The following is a 19,941-nucleotide window of genomic DNA, read 5'->3' as shown; positions in this document are numbered from 1 at the left end:
AAACAAAAAATCAATAACAAATTCATAATTGGGCCGTCCACGCGCCGAAGAAGGCCCGTAGGGGCACGAAACTGGTTTTTGGCGGCATCTCCTTTTTCACTCCAACACTCCAAGAATCTTGTAGCCATAAAATCTCCTCCAGTCCGTTCCCTCTTCCATTTTCGAATTTCCACTGTAACCATCTCTCTCTCTCTCTTTCTCTCTCTGCTTTCTCTTCAAATCCTAGCTTGCAGTCCGGATTCGAAATCGTTAGGTTTTAATTTCCGAGCTCCGGTGCTCTTCTTTCCTCTGTCAGCGTTCGAAGTACAGTAGCGGTGAACGAGCAATGGGAGCGCGTGCGAATGAAGACTTGGTGCAGTTCACCGATAGCATCTATCAGGACCGGAGCTTGTCGAAGCATGTTCGCGATAACGTCCATGGAATCATCTATCTCGAGCCGGTATGTGCCTCGATTCCGCCGCTTAGTTTCGTTTTTGCGATTTCGCGTTATCTGTGATGATGTTGTTTTTCGTGCATCGTCTCTGTTTCGTGCCATTGCTCTCGGAAATGAGAATAGTAGATTTGAAATGAATGCGAGAGCAGTTTGTTTTCGAATTTTGTGTTTTAAAGCCGCTGTTGTATCGAATAATGCGATATCGAAATCTTGCTGTAAGAACTGTTTGTTTTAGTTTTAGTTTAGTTTTCAGCTTTGATTTGGCTCGTAGTTTAGAGGAATGCATATTGTTTAATTAATTTCATGTTCATATGTTTTGAGACTGTTAATTGCGATTTTAAGTTTAAAGCGATCGTATGCATCAGCTTTTCTGAAATCGCTGGCGTTGATTTCTGCTGTATCTAGATCATATTTCAGAGCATTAGGAAATTGTTTGATGAATTTAGATTGCAAATCATCTCGAGCATGTTAATCAAAACTTTTTGTTTTGGTAGATCGAGTTTGAAGTGAGTTATAGCTTTACAGGTAATATATTTGGACCTAAAGTTCTGATTTAAACTGATTGAGGTAAATTATTGGTAATTTTCTTGTCAAATAGTTGTTTTGTTCTATTTTCTGCTTCGGTTTAAGTTTCAGAGAAGACAGATTTTAGAACTGCTTGAGGATTTTAGGTTTAGATGCTTTGGTGTAGAAGTAGAACTGAGACTGAAGATTTTGTATTCTGAGATTGATGATTTGTCAGGGGATTTGAGTAATTTGGCTTGAAAATTCAAATAATAAAGTTCAAAGTCGAAGAAGCATAAATTCTCACATTAATAGTTAACAAGTGAAATCTAACTTTTGATAAATAATGGAAGTCGATAAATCATAGCGGATATGGAACACAAGATATGGAACAAATTGTCTTTTGTTGAATTTGAATTAGGCTTGGATTTGAGGTAATGATGTGTTAAGGCTCATCATTTGAAATTCAAATTCTCAAGTTTATTGTGATTTTTCATTTTAATTTCTTGGGTAAAGTATTTAAATATGGATTTCTTTCACATTGACTTTGTACTTTTACTTACCGTAAACATTGTACATTGCCTTCAACTGAGAATGTAAATTAACGAGTCATGGAAGTTATGTTAAATATCGTATCAAATGAATCTTTCTGTTGTTTGTTGCAGCTTTTCTTGAAGTTCATCGACACTGCACAGTTTCAGAGGCAAGTTTGATAATATTCTATGCAAGGGTCATTTTCTCTTGAGTAAATTTTTGGATTTCTTTTCCTGATATTGCTGTCATTTTTTGCAGGCTCCGTGATCTTAAACAACTTGGTGAGTTGAACTTACTAAATGAATTAGCATTAACAAATGTTAGATTTACAGTTAACGGGGATATTAAATTTCTAGATATTAATTGTTGTAGATATGCTGACATAACCCATCTCTTTCCCCAACTTCTTGAAATAAGTTGAGTACCAATTTCATTTTGTTTGTGACCAACGGGTGTGGGATTGTGTGTCTGTGTGTGTAAGTACACATATTACATGTTATCTAATATATCCTCATTGTTTGAAATCACCTTACTACATTCGTCTGTACCTGTTCTACCGATGTATTTCTATTCAATACTTCAGGTTTGATTTTAATCTTACTTCTGATCCAGGTCTGGCACACATGGTTTACCCTGGGGCTGTACATTCTCGGTTTGAGCATTCACTCGGGGTGTATTGGCTGGCTGGTGAAGCTATCAATAAAATTAAACTCTACCATGTAGGAATTTGTCATCACAGCCTAATCATTCTCATTCTGCAACTTATGAATAAGAACTCATTCCTCTTTCATCTGCCATCCTTGTAGGAGGACCTCAAAATTGATTCTTTTGACAGGACAACAGTAAAACTTGCTGGTAATGAATCTGTACCTGCTGTAATAAATGCTTTTCTTCTTGTAACCTGGTCCCACAGATCTATTTTTTGTCAAATCTCTTTCTAGGACTACTGCATGATATCGGCCATGGGCCGTTCAGCCACATGTTTGAGCGCGAGTTTCTTCCTCGGGTTATTAACGGGTGCACATGGTGATTCTTACAATCTTCAAGTGAATTTAGCTCCATTTTCTTGTACAGTAGAAGAAGATTGCATTTTACAAACTTAAACCTTTCTGAAGCTAATATCACTGCTTTTCTGTTTCATTTATGACTTGCATATGCAACATGTCCATGTTCTTTAGGTAAGAGATACAGCACACGGATCTTTTCACTTTCTGTGAAATTAGTTTGTGCAATTTTATAGGGATACTTCATGTTTGTTTGGTGGTTGTAAATGGTATATGTTTTTAGTCAGGAGATCTAGTCCACTTTTAGGGTTATAACTTTGATTGCTTTCTAGGTCTCATGAGGAGATGTCTGTGAACATGATTGACTACATTGTCGAAGAGAACAATATTGATATTGATTCTGCAGTGCTTAAAAGGGTGAAGGTTAGTTTGTTTTGCCATTACCATTATTTAGTGAATAGCACTTGTTTAATGATTGCATTGTGATATCCTTCCATGTATTCCTCATTGATGTCTTCATTTCTTTGCAACCTTTAACTGCTGAGATCACTTCAACTTCTGTACGATTCTTTGTTGGCTCAATATGTGTAAATGTGAATGCTGATGGATGCTTTATCGATAGTAATAATGGATTAGGATTTAATGTATTGGGAATGTAATGTATCTTTACAGGAACTGATCCTTGCTAGCTCCAACCATGGGGAACAGAATGTAAGTTATCATAAAGTTTAAGGCTCAAATTTTGAGATTTCTTCAAGTATCTCAGAACACCTTACAGACTACTTTTTCCGCTTTAATGCTCGCACTCTACATTGGATTCCTTTAGTATTTTATCCTTAGCCCTTTGCAATATGCTAAAAATGCAGAGCATGACAAAGAATCGTTTCTTGTATGATATTGTTGCAAATGGGCGAACTGGAATAGATGTTGACAAGTAGGTCACTTGATTTCCTTTTATAGAAGGTCTGGCATTTCATTTGGAAATTGCTACTTGTTATCTGACAATGCTAAGTGATGCGTATGTCATTTCTCTACAGGTTTGATTACATGGTGCGTGACTCCCGAGCATGTGGTATAGGCTGTAGTTTTCAGTTCGAAAGGTATTTATAAGTTAACAATTCACAGAGCACTTAAATTCATTGAAGATCCATGACGTCCAGTACACTCAAATTTTTGAAATTTCCATTTGTGTAGAAGTTTAAACTTGGTGGTTGTGTTATTTATACAGACTTGATGTTTAGAAACTATTACTTTTCCCATACTGACGATTTTTGCTGGAACATATTTTTGTTCTTTCAAATTGTAGGCTGATGGAAACTATGAGAGTTATAGATGATGAGATATGTTATCGTGCTAGTGATTGTGAGTATATATTGAATATCTTTTTGTCACTCTAGCAACACAATTGTTATGGTTCTTTAAATTTTATTTGATATCTTGGGCAGATCTGACAGTCCACAAGCTCTTTGCCACTCGTGCTGATCTGCATCGAACCGTGTACACACATGCTAAAGTGAAGGTCAGAGATAGAACCAAAAAAATTTCGCTGAAGCATCAAAATTATCATGGTACTATAGATAAATTAACTTTTCTGATCTGCCTCTGGACATCTATGTTTTCACAGGCTGTTGAACTCATGGCCATTGATGCTATGTGCCTTGCAAATAGTGCTTTTAAAATTGCAGAATCAATTCAAAGCGCAGCTGAGTTTTGGAAGGTGCAAGTGCTTTATCATTTAACAGAGTTTTTGACTAAGGCTTTTATCATTGTAGCACTAACGTTATTTGTGTTAATCTACAGTTGGATGACACAATTTTGAAGAGGATTGAAACTTCTGATGACCCTGAACTCAAGGAAGCTAAGGATTTGATCCATCGCATTCGAAGAAGGGATCTTTACCAGGTACCCTTATATGTCCACCCCACAAGAAATAGGTCCTGTAGTATTACATTATTTGCGTGTCTCAGATCTTAGCGTTTCCTAGCGTAATTCATTAGGCAATCCAGTTTGTTACAATTCTTATTTGCTTTGGCAGTTCTGCAACGAGTATTCTGTTCCAAAGGAAAACCTAGAGCATTTCAAAGACATCACGCCTGAAGACATAGTTTGTTCCCAGGTTCCAAATATATTATTAGTTTCTTACATCTTCCTCTTTACGTTATGCTTATCAAGTAGATACATGATACCTTGTGCCTAATTTTCCGTCCAGAAATCTGGTAGTGTTACACTCAAGGAAGAGGATGTTGCAGTATGCACTGTTAAAATTGATTTGACTCATGGAACCAAGAACCCTCTTGAAAGGTACCTTATACTCCTAAATCATATCATGATTATTATCAAGCCACTGCTCGTCTTCGTATAACATTTATTAAATTTGCTTTTGGTAATTTTATTTGACAAATAATTTGCTCTCCTTTATGCATGCACCTGCTCCTCCAGAATCAATTTTTTCAAGGTACTTTCGACCTATATATGGCTTGATGCCCCGTACTTTACTCATCTTTCAAGCCGCTGATTTAATGAATGAATAAACCTCGTAAACTGCATGATCGCTGCAATATGTGGCAACCGCAGTGCATATATACTGTAGAAGCAACTATCGAAAAGATTTTAGTGAATCGTCAAATTTAACCTGATCATAGTTTTAGCATTTGGACATACTGCTGATATTGAAATCTGTGATGTGTTAAACTGTGAAATAGTTGTGTACTTTTTGGCAATCATATTCTTCAGTTACTAATTTTCCATGGTAGAACGAACGGATCTGGATATGAAATTGTCCTTGAAACAAGTTAACAGCTTGAGAATCTCTGTTATTTTTCTGAAATTCTTGAAGTAGACGGTACTTTCTTCCGTAGGTGGTTGAATTTTACGGTGTATGGCTTGATTTTTATCAGGATTATGAGAGTGCTCTAAATGGTGAAAAGTTTCCGATCCAAGATGATCGCATAAGTCACTTGCTTCCAACATTCTATCAAGACAAGATAGTCAGGGTGTACGCGAAGAAGCCCGGAGTGGTTCGTTTCTTAATAAATGCTGTGATTGTTAACTTAATCGCGTATTCTGTATTAATTTCTTATGACTAATGAGCGATGATGTAATCAATCAGGTTGCAGCAGTTTGCGAGGCCTTTGAGAATTATCAGATGAAAACATACGGACGGACAGAACAGGTACATGCAACTCCTAAGAAGAAACAACGCCAAGCCTGATTTAGGAACATAACCACCGTGACCAATGTGTATAAATCCTCACCGTATATCTGATTCGTAAAGATATGTATTACGTATACCGGTATACATCCCGGCGCTACCACATATTTTGGATTTAGGAAATCTGCAACTTTGTAAAATCCACTAGAAATCTACATTTTAACAGCTCTGTAATAATCCACATGCTGAAAAAAGCCATGAGAAAATGTATAAATACAGTATAAACTTTGCATCTCTCTCTCCCCTCTAATTCATTTTATATTTTACATAGTAATTTGCCATATTAGTAGAGAGAATTGTTCACGGAAAAAAAAAATATATAAAAGTTTTTGGGCTTGGATAAAGTTTTTTTTGGCCCAGAAAGGACACTAAAACTCCTGATGGGCCGGAAGGGTTTCTATCAATCACAAACAACTTGACTTCTTTAACAAGAGAAATTAGATTATTTGATCATACATAATTCAATGGCTCTTATTTAGATGTGTAACCTAAATGTGAACGTTTAATGTGCATGGTAAAAGGAAAACCAAATTAGAAAGGAAAAGAAACACCACCGACGAACAACTCTATATATACACAACCAGACCAGAAAATCCAACTTTTCACAATTCACTAGGCTACTAGCTTTCTCAAACTACTTGAAACAAACATGGAGGGCAAACGAGCAGGCTTTGGAAGTGGAAAGAAGGCTGCGGGCAATATCGACATACGAAGTTTGGACCAACAGTTGGCGAGGCATCTCGACCGACTATGCTCAATGGAGAAGAAGGAGAAGACGAAAGAGTTGCTTGACGGCCAAGAAAGCCAAGTCATCAGAGACGACAACACCAGAGTTGTTGCGGCCATCAAGCCGGCAAAAGAGGAGGAGGAGTGGCAAATCGTGCCGGATAAACTCTTCGTGAAGCAAGTTTTCGCCCGTGGAACGTTTGGTTCCGTCCATAGAGGCCTCTACGACGGCCAACAAGTCGCAGGTATATATATGTCGTAATTACTGATTACATCTGCTTAATTACCTCATGTTTATATGTGCATGGCTTAATTAATCTTTTTCTTTCTTAATTAAACAGTCAAATTTTTGGAGTGGGGAGAAGAAGGCCAAAACACAAAAGCTCAAATAGCTTCTTTGCAAAACGATTTTAGACGGGAGGTTTCTGTTTGGCATAAACTTGATCACCCCAACATTACCAAGGTACAAAAACCATTCAGTTTTTTTTTTTTTTTTTTTTTCTCTTTTCCTTTTCTACAATTAAATGTAAATTTTATTTTAATTTTTGTTATGTTATTAAAAAAAATCTTTTAATTTTATTTTTCCAGTTCATTGGAGCCGCAACAAAAACATCAAAACTAAAATCCCACAGTAAGGTAGAGATAAGCCCTAACTCCGCCTGCGTTATCGCGGAGTATCTTTCCGGCGGTACGCTAAAATCTTACCTCATAAAGCACCGGGAAAGGAAGCTACCTCTCAAGACTGTCAAACAAATGGCACTTGATCTTGCTAGAGGGTATCACAACTTTTCCTACATATATATTTATGTAATTTGGCCTAACTTCCCGAGTGTAATTTTATTAATTATCTGCTATATTTGAGAAATTAATGGTATATATATGTGTTAATTTGCATGCAGGTTGAGTTACTTGCACAGCAAGAATATTGTTCATCGAGATGTGAAATCGGAAAACCTGCTTCTTGACAAGGACGGTAGGGTAAAGATAGCGGATTTCGGCGTTGCTCGTTTCCAGGCTTCGAATTCAAGCGAGATGACAGGCTACACCGGCACAGCTGGATACATGGCGCCTGAGGTAAGTTAATATTACCTGTATGAAAATTAAAAGATATAAATGTTTCTGGGAATATTACTATATTCTGAATGTCCAGCATTATTGTTCCAATAAATTGCTTTTCCCCTTTAAACTCTCTCCCTGGGGCCGAGTCGGTGTCAGCATTTTTTCTCATCCATTTCTAGACTTTGAGTTGTTGATTTGGTTTTGCAGTAAACTAACTAATACCAAATGTGTTAATTGCAGGTCATAGAAAATAAACCATATGACGAAAAATGTGACGTTTACAGCTTCGGAATTTGCTTATGGGAGATGTATCGCTGCGATATGCCATATCGTAACGTCGGATTCTCAGAATTGACTTCAGCAGTTGTGAATGACGTACGTGTGTGTACATATCATGTACAGAAGAATTTCAATAGCTCTATTTCTGTCTTTGTAATAATTCAAGTAACGTTAAACTTACAATGCTTTGTTTTATTTAACTGCAGAATTTAAGACCAGAGATACCGAAGGGTTGCCCTAGCTCCTTAGCTAAAGTGATGATCAGGTGCTGGGATTCAAAACCGAACAGAAGGCCAGAAATGGCAGAGGTTGTCTCGATGCTAGAGGCAATTGACTTTTCAGAAAATAAAGGTTTGGGTTGCTTCTCCATCTTCAGCTGCAAACAGTAAGGCAAATCAATGGGAAAATAAAACGGAGCTTCTGCAGACCAAGAACTACGAGATCGCTCTTCATTTTGGGGCAACGGAGGGATCATACCATTCGAAAGGAAGAAGGCGAAATTCTTTTTCCTTTCCAAACGAATTGTCAAATACACACATTATGTAGTAAAAATTTGTATCACTTGTATGCGAAAGGCTAAAAGTGGGTTTGAACTGACGTTGCTTATGTTGGTGGAGCAATTAGTGAAGCATAAGTTGACAAACTCACCAAAAATGGTCAGTGTTCGTCGCAGGAATCTCCTGGCGGACGAGCACACAGCTCCCCTGGGAGAATGGCGTCGGTTGAGGGTATCTGTCGTACTTCTGCTTTCTTCTCGGGCTCGCTCGGGCAAGCCTTTGTCGGGCAGATCTTGGTCGGGCAAGACACACTTCGGGCAAGGCTCGTCGGGCAGTTCTGAAAGAGAATGACAGAGTTAATTTGAAAGGGTGCCTTTGTGGGGCCTTAGGTGTAGGCCTTAAGGCTCACAATCAAGATTAACTTTGTCGTGCTCAGGCGTGCCACTGCCATCTTCAGTATGGCAGATGTTGAATGGGTGTTAAGCTTTGATTGAATATGTATACGCCCGAGAAACCAAGTTAGATATAACAGGTGCCTTTGTGGGGCCTTAGGTATAGGCCTTGAGGCTTCCTGTCAAACTAAACCAGCGCTTGGATGTATCATATTTGGTCTTTTATGGTTGCCAGAGTCTTATCACTATTATACCTTTGATTATCTGAATCCAAGAGGTAGGACGAACCCAAATGAGTGCCTTTGTAGGGCCTTAGGTATAGGCCTTGAGGCTTCCCATCAGAGTTAATCCTTATACTCGGACCAACTAGACCGCAACATGAAATGAAGCTAAATAGATGCCTTCGTGGGGCCTTAGGTGTAGGCCTTGAGGCTTTCTATCAGAATTCACTCCATGCTTAAGCCTTTTCTACGAATCAAGATATAATAGCAACAAAACGGAGAAATAGATTGATTACTTGCGCCCCAAGTAACTTCGGACTTCTCGCTTATCAAGGATTGTCGTGGATGGGTTGAGTCCACATAGAGTTCTTTTTTATGCCTTGAGGCCAAGGACTTTTAAACTGATCTTTAAATTACATGCCCGTCGGGCTTAAGACTTAGATCTGATTTGAACTCTGACGCGATTCAGATCGGATTCAAGTGCTGAAGACTCATTTTCATTATGACTTTGCTAGAAATAACTTGTATATAACTGGGAATATATAACATGTTATTGTGCTTTTAAAAGAAAGAAAAGACAAAGACAGAGCAAAGATAGTCGGGTAAGTTTGAACCTTATCGGCCAAGGCTGAACTTCTTACAAAATCTATCTTTGTGGCTCTGTCAGAGGTCTGAAAGCTTTTAGAGGGGTTGACGGGGGAGAAGAGGATACAAAATGAATCGATACCACCATGAACAAGGTAGCAGAGCTATTACAGGGGTTTGGGAAGGTTTATCCCGAATGGGATGAAGGCTTGTGCTGACTACAGCTTCGTTGAAGGCAAATCTGGCTTGAGCAGAGTTTTGGCTTTTGTTTGTTTGTTTGAGTGTCTCTAATTCTGTCTTCTCTTCCTCCTTTTATAGACGACTTCAGCTTGGGTTCCTGTAGCAATAGCGGTGCCCGAATGCGGTTTGGTGATGACTCACTAGCTTTTTTACATGAATGCCACCAATAAAGTACTTTATTGGGCTGTGTAGTTACTGAATAGCCTACCCCCTGTGGTCTTTGAGCAGGTAAGCAGGTGGCCTTTGTAACTTGTGCCCAGCCGAAAGCCTCTTTCCTGCCTCCTAAGTTTTCCTCTGGGCCTTGGGTTTGGGCCGACTTTCTCTCTGGCCCAAAGTTCAGATTTTATCCCAAACAGTGCCCCCTTCAATTGATGTTAAGGTTGGGATCCCAGGCACCAATATTAATTGAAAGAGACCCCTGTTTTAAACCCTTAGAACTCTTAGAACCCTTGTGAGTGAACTTCTCCGTTCTCTGTGTTTCGTAAAAAGAAAACCTTCTCTGATACAACAAAACTTCCCCAATTCTTTCATCATTTCTTTCTCGTTGTCCGATGAGGTTGCATCTTTACCGTTCTCCTTGTTTTTCTTCCCCACGGCCTTCATTAAATGGCCTCAGGATCCGGCCAAACCCTACCATCCTACGAGTTTGGTGAAGGAATTGCCACTCTACGCCGTCTGCTCAACGGGCTGCATCGTCCGCGGGCAGGTCTGCATTCTGAACTCTTCTTTGAGATACATGGGGTTCAATCTTTGGGTCCTGCCTGGATTCCTCGGGTTCCCTCAGTAGTAGAAAGTAATATGCCTAGGGGAAACTGGTTTACCCCAAATCCTTATTTGGCCGACTCGGGCATTTCTTCTTCTAAGTGGTCTTTTCATCGTCGAGGCTTTCCCTTGGTGAATGATCTTGCCTGGGCCCAGTGGATTGACGAATTGGAACCTTCCTTCAAGCAGAAATGGATGAGTAACGGCATCTACGAACTGATTATGCTTTCGAAGATTTCAATTACCCCTAAGCCCGAATTGCTTGCTTCTGCCCTCCTCTTTTGGAATACGGGCACAAACACCTTCGATTTCCGTATGGGTCCCATGTCTCCCACCATTCTTGATATGGCCCAAGTCTTCGGGTTGAGGCCATCGGGCAGGGTGATAGATGTTACTCAAGATTGGATTCCATCCTCTACCACCGGGGGCTCAAGTTCTTCCACCTACTTCCTTCATCTCAGCTATAACTCAGTTACTTTCAAAAGTTATGGGACCTCCTTTAAAGGATTCATCCCTTTTGTCAAGAAGATCTTCGGGGCAGGCTCTCCTCAAGCCGACAAAGATCAAGAGCATATGTACTTTCTTTTTTACTGGCTTAACAAGCACGTCTTCCCCAACAAATCCAAGGGGGTATGGGTAGAATGGATCCCCTTGGTAGAGGTTCTTCACAATTTTGATGATGTTACCACAGGTCCATTCTTTCTCTCCCATCTCTATCACCTTCTTTTTGACATGACCCGGGATGAGCCATTTGAGACCAATTTGAACGGCCCCATCTGGATGATACAGATTTGGCTACAATGGTATTTTCCAGAATTTCGGGCTATTAATCTAGAGTTTCCAGAGGGTGTGGCTCCTGCCCGAATCCTGGCTGAAGCTCCTCCTGTAGATCATTCCACCTTTGCATGCTTTTACTTTTTCCGAGTCTGTAGGACTCGGTCAGACTTGGAATGAGGTGCATCGGTCTTGAGGAGATATCCTTGGTTTTCTGACCAAGCCTTCCAAGATGCCCCTGGTGAGGATGCTGCTCCCTTCTGCAGGGAAAAGTTTATCAGCTGTATTCAGCCAAGAGACTTGGCCTGGGGGGTCCGGGGAAATCGGTATGATCGAGGCTTGGAGGTGTATCATCCTAACTTCTGCAGCAGGCAGTTAGGATTTAGGCAATCCATACCTGTCCCATTCTTCGACTCCATCCATTGTGGCACTTCATTTCGGTTACAGACTCCTTCTGAAGTAATATTTCGAGCTGCCCGCCGTAGTTTGGACGTGATGAGCCAAGCAGCCCGACATTCCGTTGTTCTTAATTTCGAATGTACCTCGCTGTTTTCCTCTTGGTGGGAGGAAAGGTGGACTAGAAAATACGGAGGAGATTTGAAAGTGAACCACGATCGTATTTTCAGCCAGCTTTCTCTTAAATCATATCCTAGCTCAAGCGAGCTTGCAAATTGGAAAGATATGATCCAAGAGAAAAACCGATTACTCCTAATAGGTGACTTTCTTCCCATCCGATTTTGCTTTCCTTGTTGTTTACTTTCCTCACTCTTACCTGTTTCTGCAGCTTCAGTTGATACTGAATCCGAAACCATCGAATCAGAGAATGATTCTGCTGATGCCGCAGTTCTTCATGGTGCTGCAGCAGAAGCTGAAAGGCGGGAAGCCGGGGAAGGGACAGACGTCTCAGAATCTCTTGGGGATTCAGGAGCCGAAGAAACAATTAAAGAAATAGCCAAAGATACGACCAAAGCATCTAAACGAAAGAGGGTGGCCATAACTAAAACCACAATCTCTGATCCGGCACTTCCTTCAGCAACCACACGACCAATTCTTACCCGAAAGAGTAAGCGGGCAAGAGTCACCGTGCCTCCTAAACCAGCAGCCCCATCTGCTCCTGTTTCTGAAGCGGGTAAAGAGACAGAACAATCTTCCAGTGAGTCTCTCCTCTTCTGGATCAAATGGCTACCTTTCTCCCTTATCTGATTATCCCTTTATCACTCAACAAGACCTCAAGCTTCTAAAAGGTCAACCCTTGCTTCTAAGAAGGAATCACGAAGGGCTGCTACGCTTAAAGAGGTATGACTTCTATCTTTATACTTTCTTATTTTCAAACCTTTCTGAATTTTGAATAATTTGGCTTAGGCTACAAGGAAAGAAAGTCTTTCTCCGCAACCTGCCCTAGATGCAACCCCTTCTTCTCAATTTGATCATTCCACAGGAATCATGTTGCATTTTGTGGATGAGGATGATACTTTGGTGAGTTACTCTTTCTTTTCATTTCAACTTTGCACATTGCTACCCAAGTGACTCCTATCCATGTTCTTTGCAGCCATCTTCGGGATATGAACCCCTTTCCCCGTCAGTGGCCTTGGATAAAGAACCCATAATTCCTGAGATCCCTGTAGCTTTAGACACAACTATTTCGCAAGCGCTTACTCGCCAGACGGTCGATGAACCTCCTTCTTCTCCTCAAGATCAACCTCAGGTGCTGGAATATTTTCTTCTTGTTTCTTCCTCTGGTGACCTTTTGCTGATCATCACTACTTTCTTCGGATACAACCAGGATGTAGGCACAGGTTCAGGCACAACTTTCCCATCTGTCGCTGGTGGTGAAAAATCTTCACCTCGACAAGGAGTTAGTGCATTCTCTGGTGAAACCCCGGGGTTAAGTCAGGTAACTTTCTTATCTCCAAAGCCTCTTTTGTTTTGACTTGTGTATAGTTCATCTTATCCTGATCCTGAAGTTTTGTAGCGAGCTTCCCCAAAAGAAACTTCCCCTCCTCCAATGGCCCGTAACCCAAGGTGCTTTCAACCTCCTTCTTCCTCTGGAGATGTTGACACCTCCTTGTCTAGAGATGAACCGATTGAACAGACAGAAATTGCCCCTTCCATAGGCATTATCTCACCAGAAGAAACTGTTATGCCGGACCCTTCTCCTTCCTCCTCTGATCCTGCCAAGTTGCCCAAACTCTTCGAAGCACTCGGGCGACTTGAGACGCGGTTGAAGTCTTCAAAGCAGGCTTCAACAAAATCTATGTCTTCGGAGCAACAACAAATCTTTCAAACATGGGCAAAGAAAGAATTCACTGCATCATTTAGCCTCAAGGCTCTCTGTGACCTCGAGAGAGTCATTACTGAGTTCTTTAAAAACGATCGCTTATCCAAGCCTCAGTATGATTCTTTCCTTTCTTTCTTTGAAAACTTGAGGGCCCTCAGGGAGCAACATCAGAGAGCAGACCGGCTGGCTAACCGGGCAAAATGCTTCATAGAGAGAGAATCGAGCTCCTCTACCCAAGTTAGTCGGCTGATGGAAGAGAGTATGCAGACCAAAGAACGGATTGAAGTTGTTTCTTCTGAAATTCAGAAGTTGGAGAGACAACTGATGATCCTTAAGGCGGAGCAAACAACTCTTCTGGATAACCTTGAGCAACAGATCGAAGGGGTGGAAAAAGCGACTTCAGAGTTAGAGCAAACTAAGTCTGAACTTGTAAACAGCCATACTGTCTTGGCTGAACCAAATAGGATTTTTACCATCATGCGAACATACCATTCTAGAATAATCACCTTATGTGAAGATGTAAAGTTTTTGGAATAGAATTACTTTGTAATCTCTTTTTGTTTTAGAATGGATATGTAACATTCCTCCTGTTCTGCTCCATTTGGATAGGCCTCAGGCAACTCTATGCCCCCTTGCCTACCTGCTTTTCTCCTCCATCTTTATTGTTGGCAATCTTAGCCCCTGCCCCGGGTCCTTTCAATGGCATTTTACTCTGTTGATAACCCCGACTCCTTGAAAACGAGGTCGATCATGCTAATAGGAGCTTCGGGGAAAGGGTTAGTATCCACCATCATACTAGCCTGAGGTGAATCGAGTAGTAACTTCCCCTTCACTATAAGATCCTGTACCCAGTCCCTAAACTGGACACAATTGACTATAGAGTGGTTGAAGGTATAATGCAACTTACAATACTTCTTCCCCCTGAGTTCCTCGGGCTTGGGCATCTTTTTGGTGCTGTCGGGCAAAATGACTCTTGCCCGCACAAATTCTTCATAGATTTCTGGCGCCTTGGTTAGATCGAAAGAATAACTTTGATACTTTGGGGGTTTCATGGGTACGAACCCACCATCATTCATCACGATCTTCTGGTCCTTGACTGGTTGGACTAACCCTTTGATCGTCAATGGCTTGAAGGGTGTGGTCATCTCAGCAGCACACACATCTATACTCTTCTCCTCATGATCATCTTTGCATTCGGGTCCGGCTTCCCCTACCTCTACATGGTGAATAGTAGCTTTATTTTTGTAGAACGGAGGAGTTTTGGAAGTATGTTTTACCTGCTGTTCCTCCTGTAACAGCCTCTCATACTTAGTAACAGCAATCACCAACTCTTGTAGCTCATTAAACTGTGCATCATAGAACCTTTTTCTCAAAGGTAATTTTAAAGCCCTTTGAGCAATGGATATGAGCTGTGCCTGGTTGACAGGGAACTGACATCTCATCCTTATCCTCCTGAACCTCATCATAAAATCTTCGGTGGACTCATGATCATATTGTTTCACTTCTACCAGATCATTAATGGTGAGCTCTGGCTCTATCCTGTAGAACTGTTCATGGAAAGCCATCTCCATTTGCCCCCAGTTAGCAATGGAATTGCGGGGTAATAGAGAATACCATTGAGATGCCAATCCTGCTAGTGAATTTCCAAACAACCTCAATTTGTAGTTTGGATTGTCCTCATACGCCACACAGTGATTAGAAAATTTGAAAATATGATCTCTGGAGGACACATTGCTATCTTCCCCTGTGAAAGTCGGGAATGCGGGCATCTTGAAATTAAGAGGGAATGGATTTAACTCATCGATATATTCAGGATATGGCTTCTGGTAGGTAACCCTGAATACTGGACGAACTCGAGGCTGGGCGTTTTGAATCACCGTTCTTCTTAACTCAGCCAATTCTTCTCTTAGTTGCTGAGTAGCTAAATTATCATTCTGGCCATGGATAGCTGACTCAATCTTCGGACTCCGGTCATTGCCCGCGTTTGCTTCCCTCCTGGTTTCAGATTTTCTCCAGTTAGATCCTCCACCTTTGTTGACCATCGGGGGTGGCCTATAAGGTAGAGGTTTATCTGACGTAGTAGTGGTTGTTTCTTTCCCGCTAGTTTCTCCAGCCGTGGCTGGCAGTCCAAACTTCATTCTTTCTTGTTCGCTCTGCCTCATATTATTAAATGATAATAATGGGAAGCTGGGAAACTCCTTTTCTGAAGCTGACTCCATCACTGCTTGACTTCCTTCAGGTATCACCTTCTTCTTTCCCCTATCATTTTCTTCTTCTAGTAGTGGAAACAAAGGAATGATTGGCTCACTTCTTATAACAACTGGACTCATTCCACTTCCTTGAGCACCCTTTGGAGTAGAGAACTCCAAGTCCAGCCTCATTTGTAGATTTCCTGTAAGCATGCAGAGTCTGCTTACTTCTCCCTTAGTCTCCAAGGAAATTCTTTCCATGCTTTTCAACACTTGGATCATTGTAGCTTGCAGCTCTTCATTAATCCCTTTCCCCTGTGATTTCTCAGATGCAGTCGAACTACCTGAGACCACCTGTTCGGATGGGGATAAAGGATTTTCTGATTGTTCTGTCATCTGGAAAAGATCCTTCTTGGCTTCTTTTTTGGCAAGTTTATAGCTTCTCTTTTTGGACATGTAAGATCTTAGAAGTGTAGCTGTTTCTTATCCCACCGGGCGTGCCAAAACTATGTTCGTCGCAGGAATCTCCTGGCGGACGAGCACACAGCTCCCCTAGGAGAATGGCGTCGGTTGAGGGTATCTGTCGTACTTCTGCTTTCTTCTCGGGCTCGCTCGGGCAAGCCTTTGTCGGGCAGATCTTGGTCGGGCAAGACACACTTCGGGCAAGGCTCGTCGGGCAGTTCTGAAAGAGAATGACAGAGTTAATTTGAAAGGGTGCCTTTGTGGGGCCTTAGGTGTAGGCCTTAAGGCTCACAATCAAGATTAACTTTGTCGTGCTCAGGCGTGCCACTGCCATCTTCAGTATGGCAGATGTTGAATGGGTGTTAAGCTTTGATTGAATATGTATACGCCCGAGAAACCAAGTTAGATATAACAGGTGCCTTTGTGGGGCCTTAGGTATAGGCCTTGAGGCTTCCTGTCAAACTAAACCAGCGCTTGGATGTATCATATTTGGTCTTTTATGGTTGCCAGAGTCTTATCACTATTATACCTTTGATTATCTGAATCCAAGAGGTAGGACGAACCCAAATGAGTGCCTTTGTAGGGCCTTAGGTATAGGCCTTGAGGCTTCCCATCAGAGTTAATCCTTATACTCGGACCAACTAGACCGCAACATGAAATGAAGCTAAATAGATGCCTTCGTGGGGCCTTAGGTGTAGGCCTTGAGGCTTTCTATCAGAATTCACTCCATGCTTAAGCCTTTTCTACGAATCAAGATATAATAGCAACAAAACGGAGAAATAGATTGATTACTTGCGCCCCAAGTAACTTCGGACTTCTCGCTTATCAAGGATTGTCGTGGATGGGTTGAGTCCACATAGAGTTCTTTTTTATGCCTTGATGCCAAGGACTTTTAAACTGATCTTTAAATTACATGCCCGCCGGGCTTAAGACTTAGATCTGATTTGAACTCTGACGCGATTCAGATCGGATTCAAGTGCTGAAGACTCATTTTCATTATGACTTTGCTAGAAATAACTTGTATATAACTGGGAATATATAACATGTTATTGTGCTTTTAAAAGAAAGAAAAGACAAAGACAGAGCAAAGATAGTCGGGTAAGTTTGAACCTTATCGGCCAAGGCTGAACTTCTTACAAAATCTATCTTTGTGGCTCTGTCAGAGGTCTGAAAGCTTTTAGAGGGGTTGACGGGGGAGAAGAGGATACAAAATGAATCGATACCACCATGAACAAGGTAGCAGAGCTATTACAGGGGTTTGGGAAGGTTTATCCCGAATGGGATGAAGGCTTGTGCTGACTACAGCTTCGTTGAAGGCAAATCTGGCTTGAGCAGAGTTTTGGCTTTTGTTTGTTTGTTTGAGTGTCTCTAATTATGTCTTCTCTTCCTCCTTTTATAGACGACTTCAGCTTGGGTTCCTGTAGCAATAGCGGTGCCCGAATGCGGTTTGGTGATGACTCACTAGCTTTTTTACATGAATGCCACCAATAAAGTACTTTATTGGGCTGTGTAGTTACTGAATAGCCTACCCCCTGTGGTCTTTGAGCAGGTAAGCAGGTGGCCTTTGTAACTTGTGCCCAGCCGAAAGCCTCTTTCCTGCCTCCTAAGTTTTCCTCTGGGCCTTGGGTTTGGGCCGACTTTCTCTCTGGCCCAAAGTTCAGATTTTATCCCAAACAGTCAGTAATGTAAACGACTATGATGTACGCCTTGTCCTGGCAAACTGGTATCCTCTCAGCTCTCGAAGAAACGGCATTTTAACCAGTTTTCCAGGCTACACAATGCTGAAGTCAAAAGATCATTTACACCATGTCTGAGCTATATATACATCGATGGAACACCTGATTCAATGCTGAGTTAGTTGCTACATCTGTGCACCGGATTCAAGTCAGTATCCCATCCGCCGATTCATTCTCCATAAGCACCAACGGCGCGCTGGAACAGATTCTTTTGAGAAATTAACCAGATATATGCATCTTGGAATTCTTGTCTAATAGAGTTTCATGTATTTAGAGAATATAAATGCAAATTCATGTCAAGAAAAACTACTTATACTTGATACATTGAGTTCCTTGTCATGAACATAATTACAAGTTAAATTGTAGATTATCTTTATCGTAAGTTCATTGAGTATTTCTACTCTTAATATGTAACTTTATGGATTGATATAGTTATTCACTTATTTGTGAAACTTGAAATTGCTTTATCCATTTTTCCAAATCTCTAGTTTTTTTCTTCATCATTTTTCTCCAATTTCAAAGTTAAAAAAAATACTAAAATCAAATCGAATGACCTCTGTTTATACTTTTTAAATTTTGAGAAAACCGAACTAAACCAAACCAAATAGTAACTTTAGTTTGGTTTTTTATTTAGCTAAAAACCAAATCATATTAAAACGAACTCGCCCCTATTATTTACGGTGGTCTCAATGTTTAAGAAATTAACATTTGAATCTTTACCCAAAAAGGGCTAGGGACATTTTTAACCCATCAAGTTTGAAATCAATTTCAAAAAAAGTTTATGAGATGTTACTTTGTTCACAGTGCACCTTAACCCTTTTTTTTTGTTTTTGGTAAAGGTGCACCTTAACCTTTTGGACATTGTTTAATTTGCCTACTGCCAAATTTTGCAGCTGCATCTTCATTGTGGACGGGTCACCTTGTTCTTTTGTTTTTTTTTTTTTAGTTTAGTTTTTATGACTGGTCTGTGTTGCTTCGGCAAATGGTTTCTGTTGCTTTTGCGATTTTGTAGCCTCACTGTCTTGTGATGGTTTTGGTAAGGGTTTCAGTGCTTGGTATGTAACGACTTGTCTATGGGACATGTCAATCTCGAGATTTCTCGTTTTAGTGGTTTGATTTGTGTGATGGTAGATTTAAAATTATTTGTAATTTGTGCTTATTACCTCCAGATCAAGAAATTGATCACTGGAGCATATGTACCCATCTAGCATCCTTGTGATTGGTTATGGTAATGAAATTCTATTGTTTCTGTAAAATAAAAATGCACAATTTGTTAGGTTGATTGTCTAATCAACAGGCCCGGCCCTATCCTAGGGCAGCCAGGGCGACCGCGCGGGGCCTCAAAAAATTGAGGGCACAAAAAAATTTAATTTCTATTATTATAATGTTATGTCCAGTAAGTGTATAAAAATATAAAACTGGATATTTTTCATAACTTGTCGTTTGCGGTAGTGTTTCGCTGCTTTCTTGCAATGGAAAGGAACATGGGTTCAAAACTGCCTAATTTTTTATACATTTATTTCATCTTTGGTTTAAATAAGTAGCTATATTTCTATATGTGCCTTTGACGAAAGTGGTTTTTACAAATTCATTTTCAATTAATTACCACCCCTTGGCAAATAATAATAATAATAGTAGCCACCCAAGTTCAGATCAAAATGAGGGCCTTTGTTTTTTGAGAATTTTAACAAAAAGCTTTCGGTACTGTTCATTTTAACGAAAAATCACATTTTTACACTAAAAAGTCAATCATGGTACTATTCATTTTACCCTTTATTTTGTCATTATCGTTAAAACTCTCAAAGTTTTCAAACCATTTTCATTAATATTTTTTTTTTAGCACTGATGTTCTGTTTCAATATAATGTTAGGGTTTAGGGTAACTTTTCTTTCTTATCCAAGAAAAATGAGTTATATTTTTAATAACATATATGTGGTATTTGGTTTTTCAATAATTTTTTTGGTTCATTCATTGTTTATAACATTATATATAAAAATTAGAGAGAGAAAAATATGACAATTCTTATGAGGCCCCAAGGGACAGTAAATTAGAAAT

General features: G+C 40.3%; 2 protein-coding genes across 3 annotated transcripts; both read left to right on the top strand.

The window, feature by feature from the left end:
• The first annotated feature begins 23 nt into the window (after positions 1 to 23).
• On the top strand, positions 24 to 5,918 carry LOC103431857 (uncharacterized). 2 transcript variants are annotated; one of them, XM_070814986.1, is made up of 20 exons: positions 24 to 174; positions 296 to 439; positions 1,603 to 1,640; positions 1,730 to 1,752; positions 2,084 to 2,190; positions 2,278 to 2,326; positions 2,413 to 2,497; positions 2,808 to 2,898; positions 3,148 to 3,186; positions 3,342 to 3,409; positions 3,513 to 3,575; positions 3,782 to 3,837; positions 3,921 to 3,994; positions 4,100 to 4,192; positions 4,276 to 4,377; positions 4,511 to 4,591; positions 4,685 to 4,776; positions 4,915 to 4,930; positions 5,373 to 5,492; positions 5,585 to 5,918. In XM_070814986.1, the coding sequence occupies exons 2-20, from the start codon at positions 326 to 328 to the stop codon at positions 5,684 to 5,686; spliced, it is 1,413 nt and encodes a 470-aa protein (XP_070671087.1). In that variant the 5' UTR covers positions 24 to 174; positions 296 to 325; the 3' UTR covers positions 5,687 to 5,918. The 2 variants fall into 2 exon arrangements, 1 of the variants encoding a protein (XP_070671087.1); XR_003769809.2 differs by lacking the exons at positions 24 to 174; positions 4,915 to 4,930 and having other exon boundaries at positions 181 to 439.
• A 37-nt stretch (positions 5,919 to 5,955) lies between these two features.
• On the top strand, positions 5,956 to 18,206 carry LOC103404817 (serine/threonine-protein kinase 54-like). The gene is made up of 7 exons (XM_070814987.1): positions 5,956 to 6,657; positions 6,754 to 6,875; positions 7,001 to 7,188; positions 7,312 to 7,486; positions 7,712 to 7,846; positions 7,957 to 8,406; positions 17,828 to 18,206. Exons 1-6 carry the CDS (start codon positions 6,336 to 6,338, stop codon positions 8,137 to 8,139), a joined length of 1,125 nt encoding a protein of 374 aa, XP_070671088.1. The 5' UTR covers positions 5,956 to 6,335; the 3' UTR covers positions 8,140 to 8,406; positions 17,828 to 18,206.
• Positions 18,207 to 19,941: the final 1,735 nt, after the last annotated feature.

Source organism: Malus domestica, chromosome 16 (genome assembly GCF_042453785.1).
Source record: "Malus domestica chromosome 16, GDT2T_hap1".
Lineage (NCBI taxonomy): Eukaryota > Viridiplantae > Streptophyta > Magnoliopsida > Rosales > Rosaceae > Malus > Malus domestica.
The sequence above is the reverse complement of the archived record's forward strand: the minus strand, read 5'-3'. Positions and strand labels throughout refer to the sequence as shown.